General features: G+C 39.5%; 1 protein-coding gene across 1 annotated transcript; it reads left to right on the top strand.

Annotated features, from left to right (window-relative positions):
- The first annotated feature begins 439 nt into the window (after positions 1 to 439).
- LOC135491673 (guanine nucleotide-binding protein G(i) subunit alpha) lies at positions 440 to 10,752 on the top strand. The gene is made up of 9 exons (XM_064777658.1): positions 440 to 731; positions 2,045 to 2,087; positions 2,563 to 2,704; positions 4,169 to 4,326; positions 4,767 to 4,895; positions 5,118 to 5,247; positions 5,952 to 6,105; positions 6,417 to 6,626; positions 6,881 to 10,752. Exons 1-8 carry the CDS (start codon positions 614 to 616, stop codon positions 6,605 to 6,607), a joined length of 1,065 nt encoding a protein of 354 aa, XP_064633728.1. The 5' UTR covers positions 440 to 613; the 3' UTR covers positions 6,608 to 6,626; positions 6,881 to 10,752.
- The last annotated feature ends 333 nt before the right edge of the window (positions 10,753 to 11,085 follow it).

Raw genomic sequence — 11,085 nt, 5'->3', positions numbered from 1 at the left:
CAATCACGAAAACCCCCAAGTATTATACATTTCTTCCTGAATAATACTTACAGTGACCATTCTCCCATGAAAGACAGTTGCTTACGCTCCACAAAAATTTTAAAAAAATCGAGGGTCAACTATTGAACTTTTGAGATATGTTGAATTTTGCACAAATCAGCGAAAAACGCACCAACAGCTGGCACTGGACGGCATTTCAACACGGGGCCGACGCACATCCCAAGTTCAGTGTACACATACGTCGGCAACAACAGTATATATACGGGTGATATACGACACAAATGGGTTGTTCTCATGCATTCACTTTGGAAACGCATTTTAAAATAGATGTTTCGTCCTGTTAATTTGGCACGTCATCATCACGTACATTTGGGAAAAACTCCCTAACGAGACCTTGGTTCGCAACCGAGACACGCGAGAAATTCCGAGACATCCGGGCACTGCTTCCGTTTAAATTCGGTGTTTTCTTTACAACAAAACACCTCCTAATTTCGTTGAAAACAGAAGGTTTTACACATCGGATCATCTTCAAAATATATTCTATTCAAACTGGAAGTATTCTGTATGTTGTTGGCTGCGTAACTTTTGTAGTTACTGATTTAGAACTGACAAGATGGGGTGTGCTGTGAGCACTGATGACAAAGTTGCCGCTGAGCGATCGAAACAAATCGACAAAACACTGCGAGCGGATGGCGAAAAAGCGGCTCGTGAGGTCAAACTTCTGTTACTTGGTAAGGCCTGTTGTGTTGTTAAGTTAGCTATAGATATGCTTAGGCTGAGTTCGACTGGAACCTATCCTACACCCTAGTTTTAAACCAGGCGGAGGAAGCCTCTGCTGGCCCAAACACTCGCACTCCTGTGCCCAGCAAGACCACAATAATGAATCGTGGCTTCCTCCCCCTGGTGTACTGTAGTGTAACGTAAGGGCCTTCAAGGTGGGTTCAGACCAAAAATAAACCTTGATTTGGGGCCTGTCAGCACAGCAAACTAACTTGGGCGGTGTGCCGTGGTGGTTCTTGTCAATACGCCAATTTCACCATCAAACACAGTCGACACGGAACATTATCGGCAAGCTCGCATTCAGGGAAAACAAATTGAAATGTAACGTTACGTTGCGCGATATTGTATGGGGGTGTCGCCACTTGGTGAGAAGATTGTCGTTATATCACACATTTTAACGGGAATAAACAATGAATGTGACGTATAAATCAGTAGTCAATACATCACTTGCTTTGGAGTTGTGACCCACCGTCCTGGACAGCACGCCTCATATCAACAAAGCCATCATGTAAAGGATCTCCTCATTTCAGTTTCAATTCTGTCTGGTTTCAGTTTCACATTTGTCTTGGTTAAATTGGTTTATCGACATTTTGAAATACCACCCCAATTTGGCAATGTGAAGTGCAATCCAGTGATTGGGCATCTCATTAGCATACAATTGCCCAAATTCGCACTTCTTTTCGATCATAAAGACAAAGTTGTTTTAGTCATGAACTGTGTACGTTTTGGGTAACAGGCTTGGAATGCCCCCGAGATACATGTACTGGAATGTGATGTAGTACATACATGTAGTTGGTATGGCTAAGCTAAAATTAGTTGTGTGTCAATAGCTGAACAGTGTGGGCCTACAGTGTCTGTGACAAAGAAAAGAACAACCCGGGATTTAGCATTGAATGAATCAACTCTTACACTTTTTTATGATGCAAGAAGACTTATTTTATCACTCATGTCACTTGTTCTGGGTTGGTTATGAAAAAGAAGCTGAAACTTGACCGCAAATGACAAAGTTGCAAAAACTACAGGATCATAATTTTGGTTTTAGGCTTATTTTACCATGCATCACTTCTGATTTCATAACTTGTTCAAATTAATTGATGCTCATGACTTGAATTTAGATTTGAACATGGTAAACCGTGATGGCCATTGGGAGAGAGATAACATGAGCTGCTTGTGAGTGAATTATCACAATATTCGATCAAATAACTTCCTTGTTTTGTTTCAATCAGCCTTCCTGCTTAACAGTCGTGATTGTCTATCATTGCAGGTGCTGGCGAATCAGGAAAGAGCACAATTGTGAAACAAATGAAGTAAGTAACCGCTCAGTTTGCTAAAGTCAAGTGAAGAAAGCTTTTAGAAAAAGGCCATCGACATGACAAAATAATTAAGATTAAATCCTCAAAAAATGTCGCATTTGTTGCTTTTAGAAATCTATGAGTATGAATGAATGATACATGGTTGGGGCTTGGGTCGGAACGAGTTTACAATCCCCGATCACACCCCAAAAAAAGGTCTTCGGTTGACTAACCAAGCACCACTGTTCAATGGATTTATAGTTGAATGCGATCAAACTACGTCATTTCCGATCGGGGATTCTAAAGTTTAGCCCTTGGGTCTCAAGACTTGACTATGTGTGAAGAGATGTACAAGCTTTCTTGCTGCCATTATTTTCTTATCCCACATTGCCAACCTCACTGTTGGGTATGTGAACTGAATGACTTCTGGTTGTCCTGCATGTTGCCTGTTTAAATTTTTTTTCAAGTGAATGTGTATTTTTCCCTTCAGAATTATCCATGAGAAGGGCTACTCGAAAGAAGAATGTCTCCAATATCGACCGGTTGTCTATAGCAACACGATACAGAGTATGGTCGCTATCATCAGAGCAATGGGACAGTTGAAGATCGAATTTGGTCACCCAGAACGAGCGGTAAGTCTGAGTTTCTTATCGGTATCCCAGGCCAGGAAAAGCTGCACGAGAATTGAATGCCTGTCGGGTAGATCCTTGTTTCCATTGATGAAATCTGAACCGTCACTAGACGTTGTGCCATCAAATATAGGGAGTTTACTTTCATGTCATTACCAATGATCATAGCTGGAAAACTTGTTGACTAAATTGCTAACCAATCCGACACTTCAGGACTCAATTACTCGATATTCAGGCACTTGTTTTGTTAGAGGCCTATTGATTTTAATGTTAAGATTCTATTGAACACAATTTGTAAATATCTCTCACCGACGCCAGCTGTGGTTTGTATGAGATATGTTCAAGAGTGGTGTAAAAACACTGGGTTGGATACTACATGTATCATGTTATTGAATATGGAAAATCTTTTGATTTGGAACTGTTCAATAAACTTGGGTTGGGTCAGGCCTTCATTGTTTTGGACAATCTGGTTTGGTTTTTGAAAGAAATCAATTGTTGAAGTGTACTTAGTTGGCACTTGGCAATCCATGACATTCCAAATTTGATCACAGGTCGAAACTTTCGACGAAAGCTCTTTCACTGTGCTATGTTTAACTTGTAGTTTATCATGTTTATCGGCAAAAACCATTATCATGCGTTGCCCTTATCTCTTTGATAGGAAAATACTGCGTGACATATTCCTTTTTAAAAATCTCAATTCATTGCATGCTCTTATACTCAAGTGAAGTGTTTTTCTTGCCACTGGCTACTGGCAACCTACAAATGTGTCTGGGCCAGTCTAAAAAGCCTACAACATGTAAAATGTAAATGTGAACCTTACACCAGCATGTATACCTATGCATTCTAATTGGGTCGTTTCCTCAAATGGTCTCAGGCCTGTGTACATGTACCTAATACAACGTAATTCTAGTAGTCTAAGACATGATGCAGGCATGTTTGTCTGGACAAGCCAAGTCGACATTGAACCTAAAGTTTTAATGAGTCAAGAATCAATGGCCCAATTTAAGGTCATTCCTTTTGAATGGAAGTAGGCATACTATACAAAAATTTACTCTAAATGTGACACAGAACATATGGGGCCGTCACCTGGTGAAATTGATCCCGACTTATGCCAAGTTGGATTTTGTTTTTATGAGCAAGATTGTGAGTTTCCGAGTGTTCTCTGAGGTCGAGTCTGTTGTTATTTTCGGCCAGGATATCCTGTATTTGGTCAACCAACACCACAAATTGACAAGTTTCCGGTTCTGAAATGACTATTGAATAGCCTACCCATAACTCTGCTAAAAAACTAATTGCATTCAAATATATATGATGACACTGACAGCAAGCTTGGGTTGGTTGGTCATGTTCTCTGGCAGGCCTGTTAGTAGCCTGATGCGCCACCCCCTTAGGCATTACCCTTGAGTTGGGTTGATGTCCACCAACTGCATGTACAAAATGTCAATCTGATGTTGTCTTCTCCAACAGAACGATGCCCGGCAACTGTTTGCCCTCGCCGGTAATGCTGATGATGGTGAACTTTCACAAGATCTGGCTGAAGTAATGAAGCGGTTATGGAAGGATCACGGAGTGCAGCATTGTTTCAGCCGGTCACGAGAATACCAGCTCAATGACTCGGCCTCTTAGTAAGTATAGTAGAGTTTCTACAAGGATGTGTGTTGTGGCAAGTTAGGAGTTCGGATCCTACACTTTCTTGTCTGTTTTGAAAATAGACCTGACCACAGAATTGCATCTGTTCACTTATGGCTTCAAGATTTCATTTCCTTGAGTATTATGACGCCCATTGAGAGCATCATATGAATGTCTATTGTACTCCTGCCAATAACAATACACTGGTCTGACCATTGTGCTAATTGTGTGTATACTATGTGTACATAATAATTGTATTCAGGACTAATTAGCACACACACAATCAAACTGTGTGCATGACCATTTGCACATCTGTGCAGCCTGTTACTGGCAGTGCACATGATTAATCTGTATTACCTTTTACGCTCTTTGATGCAAAAAACACATCAAATGAACAGTTCAAATCAAATATCTTTTCATCTCTGCGTCTTTTCAGTTATTTGAATGAGTTGGACTGTATATCTCAACAAGGCTACATACCCACAGAACAAGATGTACTGAGAACTCGCGTGAAAACAACCGGCATTGTCGAAACCCATTTCACATTCAAAGATTTGCATTTCAAGTAAGTTGCCATTTTCAAGGAGGTTGCAAGCTGAAATTACCACAGAATTAGTAAAAAGTGTGCTCTGTCTGTGCATGTGGCTAAAGTCTTAAAGGGTATTGGTGAATTTTATCCATTCATTACATCCATACATTACATCCGTTCTTAACACTTTGAATTGAAGTACATGTTTAACTGTTTTGATTAGATTTCATTAAAACTGCTCCACCATTTTCTTCACAGAATGTTTGACGTTGGTGGTCAGCGGTCTGAACGAAAGAAGTGGATCCATTGTTTTGAGGGTGTAACTGCTATCATTTTCATAGTGGCTATGAGTGAATATGACTTAACGTTAGCAGAGGACCAGGAAATGGTAAGCATGTTGCAAGTTCTGAGCTGTCGTCATGTGCAGTTGACAATTCTGGTCAGACCATACTTCAGACGATGTCTCATGTTTAGCACACCGCGGCTTGCCTGACATTTCGTTGACTCGTTTACACCATGCGTCCAACACCAATTATAAGTGATTTTCCTAATGAGGTGTTGTCCTGTCATCAAGCTAATCATTCTAATTAGTCAACATATCATATGATGTCTGATGTTGCTGTGTATCAGAATAATAGGCTACCTTATACTTGTTAGTATAGTCAGTTGCACTGTCGGTGTCAGTGGATTTTCACCCAAATTACCAAGTATAATTAGGGTGTTTTCTAACACATTGTTGTTGTCTTCTGAACAGTGCACAAAGCGACGTCATTGGAATCACCAAGTATATGACTGACTGTTATTAGATATCTTATCATATCACATTGGCTGCAAAAATAGCATTGATCTTACATCATGTAATAAGTTTGGGCAAACTGCCAGTGCTTGGTAAGATGTGGTGACCTTTGTTGATACGTTTACATGTTGCACAAGAGATTACTGTGAATGATCAAAATGGGATTGGGAGGGCTTTTGCTGTCTGATCAGGGCATGCAGGAGCCTACCTCTTTCAGATCAGAGAGAGTCTGAACTCATGGACTTGGCTCTTCAACAAATCTACAGAATGTACATTTGTCATTTCCTTGTTTGCAGAACCGAATGATGGAGAGTATGAAGCTGTTTGACTCTATCTGCAACAACAAGTGGTTCACAGACACGTCTATCATCCTCTTCTTAAACAAGAAGGATCTGTTTGAGGAGAAAATCAAAAAGTCACAACTGGCGATCTGTTTCCCTGAATATGCTGGTGAGTGGGGCAGTTAGCTGGTCAGTTTTGCGAAGGAATATGATCACTTGACCAAGGAGAACACCTTGAGAAGGTCTGTTTGGGAATGGGGTGTAGCGGTAGGAGGTAGAATCATGCTCCTACGCAGTGATTGTCTGATGAGGCTGTTCTCTCACTGCCAGTATCGGTTGCCATTACCAAGAGTGGTATTTCAGTTAGTGTGGGAGCAATGAACCACTTGCTATCTGTTTCTGATAGGGGGTATAATATAATATGACCTCTTGTTGAAAGCATGACTCGTCCATAACCAGTTTCTTGCCTCTCTCCTTCAGGGTCAAACACTTACGAGGAGGCTGCAGCCTACATTCAGATGCAGTTTGAGAATCTAAACAAGAGGAAAGAGACCAAGGAAATCTACACCCACTTTACATGTGCCACCGATACCGGTAATGTCCAGTTTGTATTTGATGCTGTCACCGATGTCATTATCAAAAATAACCTGAAGGATTGTGGTTTGTTCTAGAACTGCGTCACTGGAATAGGTAAGCATAGTCTTGTTCTTGTAACTTCAGTGCAGTGAACGGATACTTATCTGCAGTGGTGGTCAATGAGAACTTGGTGATAACACTTCATCTACCAGCCAAGCTGGGCACAGTTCTTCAAAACAAGTCAGTCACAAAAGTTGGCATTTTAAGTTTGAATTGAAGTTGACACCAAGTGAGTAATATATCTAGTCAACTTTACTTTAGTCAACTTTGTTTCTAACTTTCTAATAACAGATCTATTTGACTTTCAGAGGCAGCGATAAGCTGCTGTAGAGAATGCACAGACCACCAGTACTTCAATCAAAACCAAAGATCATTGGCTAATTAAGACCATGGATGGCCAAATGAGAATTAGCTCTGCTTACCACCTGTTGTTGGTGGCTGTTTGTAACAGTACATGTAGTGGGTCAAACCTGAACCAAGGCTTCATTGTCTTAAGAGATTGTTTCTGGACTTTATTAGCTCACAGTTTGTGTAACAGTGGTTAATATCAGTGTGAACAATAGAGTTGTTATGACAAGTGTTGTTTGCAGGCAGGTCAATCAAAAAGAGCCGTTGTAGCCTGATTCAAATAGGCCGACATGGGGTATTTTCTTTCTTTATAACTTTCACGTTTGACACAATGCCTGAGCTTTGGATGTTGTGTCACTGCCCACACATCAGCCTGGTTCTCAGACAGCAGCATGACGTTTGGTGTTGTCTAGTAGAAAATAGCATTCGACAAAGCCTCGTTCCTCTATGTGTGAAGCAAAACTTGTCCTTAAAATATCTGGTCGATATATCAGTCTAATCAGATGTAAACTTGTGTCATTGGCTTTTTTTCTAGACGATATTGACTAGGACTTCAAATTGGCTTTGGTATGGTGAGAAGGTTGCAAAGGCACAGGCTTTAGTGTTTATGGCCGGAGACAGAAGCAGATGAAATGCAAATGATCATAACATTTTCATAAACAAGCGATCATAATATACTTTTTGAGAATAAATTTCATATACCCAGACAAAATTCAAAAATTAATCTTTGTAATTGATTCTTATATTTGACTTCAGAATATAAAGAGAATTTTTGAAATTTTCTGATTTGATAATGTTGAGAAATTCTCACTTAAAACCTTTTTATTTAGCATGAGGTTAATGAATTAGTTGAAAGCAATTTGTAAATACTTTATTTAAATACTGTGTATGATATTATATAAAGCAGTCTATCTGTAGAACTCGACATGAAATAGTTAGATTTTCCTCGTTTTCTGAAGACTTAGTTAGTCTAATTTTTTGACTAGTTGCAGAAAATTTGGAATTTCCGTGTTAACATAAATGGTTGGCATCATTTTCACTGGTAGTAGGCCTACTCCGAGTATAGGCTCAGTAAGGACAGTTTATCAATATCTTGGATTGTCAGCAAAATTCGAGAATAAAACGGGATGAAACGTTGGAGGAGAAGCAATTGGCACTACTCTCTTATTTTTGATGTTTTCTGGGGATGATGGTCAATCACTTATCTGCAAATCTTGGCCATTGCTATCACAACAGGAACTTTATACCGATAATCCAGTCTTGATAATCATCTTCAGAGCAGTCTATAGCCGCACTTACACCACCTGAAAATGGACCACCAATCTTGGTTCGGGAACCAATGCCGCACCATCGAAAATCCACCAAGCGCTTACACCAGCGCTGCAGCTAGTTATAAAATCCGGCTACAGATGGCGCGCAGACAATAAATTGCATGCGCAGAAAGCGCCATTTCGAAAGCTCCGCCTGGAGCCGAACCATCTAACTAGCTAATTGCCGATCCATTTGCGCGTACACCATGACAAAGCCGAGCTTTTAACAAGCCGGGTGAATTTGGACCATCAAGCTTGGTGGGACAAATTCGCTCGGCAATGGATTGCCGAACCAATTTGTCGCGGCAATGTGGTGGTGTAAGTGCAATTGGTCCACCAATATTTCGTGGTGTAAGCGCAGCTAAAATTCCTCTTCTAGTTTCAAATCATGTTAATTGGGACCATATCCCCTTCTCTTTAGAGTTATTTTTATACAAAATGAATCAAGAATCTTGGGATGCAATCATGTCTTAGTTCTTATTCCCTAGCTTTGATGTGTTTGGGGCCAAGTTGTCAGTTGTAGCAGATGAGTTTGTGGTGTAAATCAGTGAGTCACTTGATTCAAACTTAACATCATACATATACATGCATATACCTCAACTCTGAGCAGACCATGAAGTTTTTTACAGTAGAATATTACGTCGTGTATAACGCTTAAAAACTAACCATGCAAACTATTTGCTTATTAGAACTTACAAGTGAATTTGCTTTGATAATGTAAGATATAGATGAGTTCACCAGTAGTAATAATCAGTCATAGCATTTATTACTTTTCTATCTAATCATTAGTCCAACAATCGGAGGAATACCGACGAGGTATACGTACCTTTCCGATGTCCATGCATTTGACATTTTTGAGTAAAAGTAGATTCCATATTTTGTAAGGTCCTGTTTTATAATGGCAATATTTTCTCGGGTGCATTGTACATCTTCAACCAAAAATGAATTGAATATGCCAAGTTGTTAGGTCATACGTAAATAATCCTGCCTTTGAACTTAATAGCTTTACCAATACTTTTGTGAACAAATCTTGATACTTAATCCATTTTCTACTGCCTGACTTGCCTTTGAGCTTTAAACATGCAGGGGAAAGCATTTCAGCCATTTTGTCTGAAACAGTCCATTGTTCTTTTATCCATTGGCATTACGAATTGATTACTTAATAAGATATTTCTCTTTCGCAAACATCATTTGTCCCATTTGGCGTAATTGTAAAAGTTCTGTTATACAGATATATTGATATATTATCCTGTCGTTCTTTACTCTGCTCAGCAAAAGTTAGCTTGGTACTTGATAGCAATAATGTTGCAGTGATTTGAATGGACGGTTTATCCTGATTTTACCAAGATGTTGTACAAATAATTTGAATGTTTTCAATATCTTGACAAACTTGGGGTGTTTGATGACAGGTTCTTTGATATATGGTAGGCAGTTTGTTTGGTACCCAGTGATGAGTCATATACAATTTGTAATAGAGGTATATTTTTAGGTGAAGTGAAGAAGCGGTTTAGATTTCCGTTGTGATGTTTTGCTAGAAGAATCATGTTAAATTGTTCTCCGCATTGTGGCAATCACTTTGTTATGAACGAGCTCACACCATTTTCAGTATCAACCATTTCTATGAGAAGTCTTGTAAGTTATTTATTAGATGTCGTGTTGTTTCCCTGGTTCAATTATATCTCATAAAAAAGGATCACATAAAACTATCCTCCAAACTTCGAAAACAGAATGTTCGTCTCTAAAGCTCAACCCTGCACATTTGTTTTGGTTAGTTGGGTATTTTTGTGGCTCAAATTTGGTTGTCAACTTCAAAAGGCTAAAACCAGTCAACCAAATAAATAATACTGATCACTGTTATACATTTGGATGTTGTGCTGTATTTAACAGAAGGTGTCAAGAATAACAGGACTCTCAAAGCAATCAAGGATATTCCTGCCGATTGGCACTTCTTTCACTTTGATTCCACATTTGCAAGTGACCTTTGAGTTGGAGAATGCTGTTCCAAGACTTAGTAATGTGGTGTTTAATGTGCTTTGTGATTGGTGGTACAGATTTTGCTGGTTAGTGTTAGTGATTGTTACTTTCACTGTGATCATAAGCTGATTTTTCCACGATAAGTTTATTTTTGTATGATGATGTTTAAGTCGGGGATGGTTATTCTTTAGTTATTACTAGACCAGTGTACAAGCTAAATGTATACTTTTTTCGGAGATACTGTGTCAACAGGTTTATGCTGTGTGAGAGGCGTCTTTTTCACATATTCTAAATGTACAGGTGCCCCTCAAATGGCATAAACCAGTCATAACAGTATATGTATCTTGCTGAGGACCAATGTTGCCTTTTTAGGAGAAACTTGGGGGGGGGAGGTTCATTCATATTCCAATAACGCTGCACCTGGCAAATCTTGCCTTGAAATGTGAAAGGTTATGTACATGTAAACTCGGACAGAATGTGTTATTGGCTAACTATGAAATATCTTCATTGTCACAATAAACTGAATATTCATGATCTATATAAAATTATGTCGTTGTTGAGGTTTGGTTTGGCTGGGGACGGTTTCTTTTGCATTCGTGCCCAAGGACATATTATGGCCACATATGGTCTTTCCCTGTCAGCTGCCTCTGTTTACATCACAGGCTGTGACGTCTGGGGACAATGAAACAAAGCTTGCAAGTCGGTGGTCAGAAGGCAACTCCGTCCCTGTCATTGGGCCTATATCATCTGAAGGACAGTATGACAATCATTATGGCTGTAATATCTGAGGACAATGCCAACTCAATTCTTATCCCGTGGAAAGCACTATGAGAAGAATGAAATGCAGCCTGAAAGTCAGTGGTCACAAAAAGGAAGCATCA

This window comes from Lineus longissimus, chromosome 7 (genome assembly GCF_910592395.1).
Source record: "Lineus longissimus chromosome 7, tnLinLong1.2, whole genome shotgun sequence".
NCBI classification, from domain to species: domain Eukaryota; kingdom Metazoa; phylum Nemertea; class Pilidiophora; order Heteronemertea; family Lineidae; genus Lineus; species Lineus longissimus.
This window is presented reverse-complemented; position numbering and strand designations above follow the sequence as displayed.

Coding starts and splice junctions, on each gene's coding strand:
- LOC135491673 (XM_064777658.1), top strand. CDS start 614: ATGGGGTGTGCTGTGAGCACTGATGACAAAGTTGCCGCTGAGCGATCG. Junction 732..2,044: donor GGTCAAACTTCTGTTACTTG/GTAAGGCCTGTT, acceptor CTATCATTGCAG/GTGCTGGCGAATCAGGAAAG. Junction 6,106..6,416: donor CTGTTTCCCTGAATATGCTG/GTGAGTGGGGCA, acceptor TCTCTCCTTCAG/GGTCAAACACTTACGAGGAG.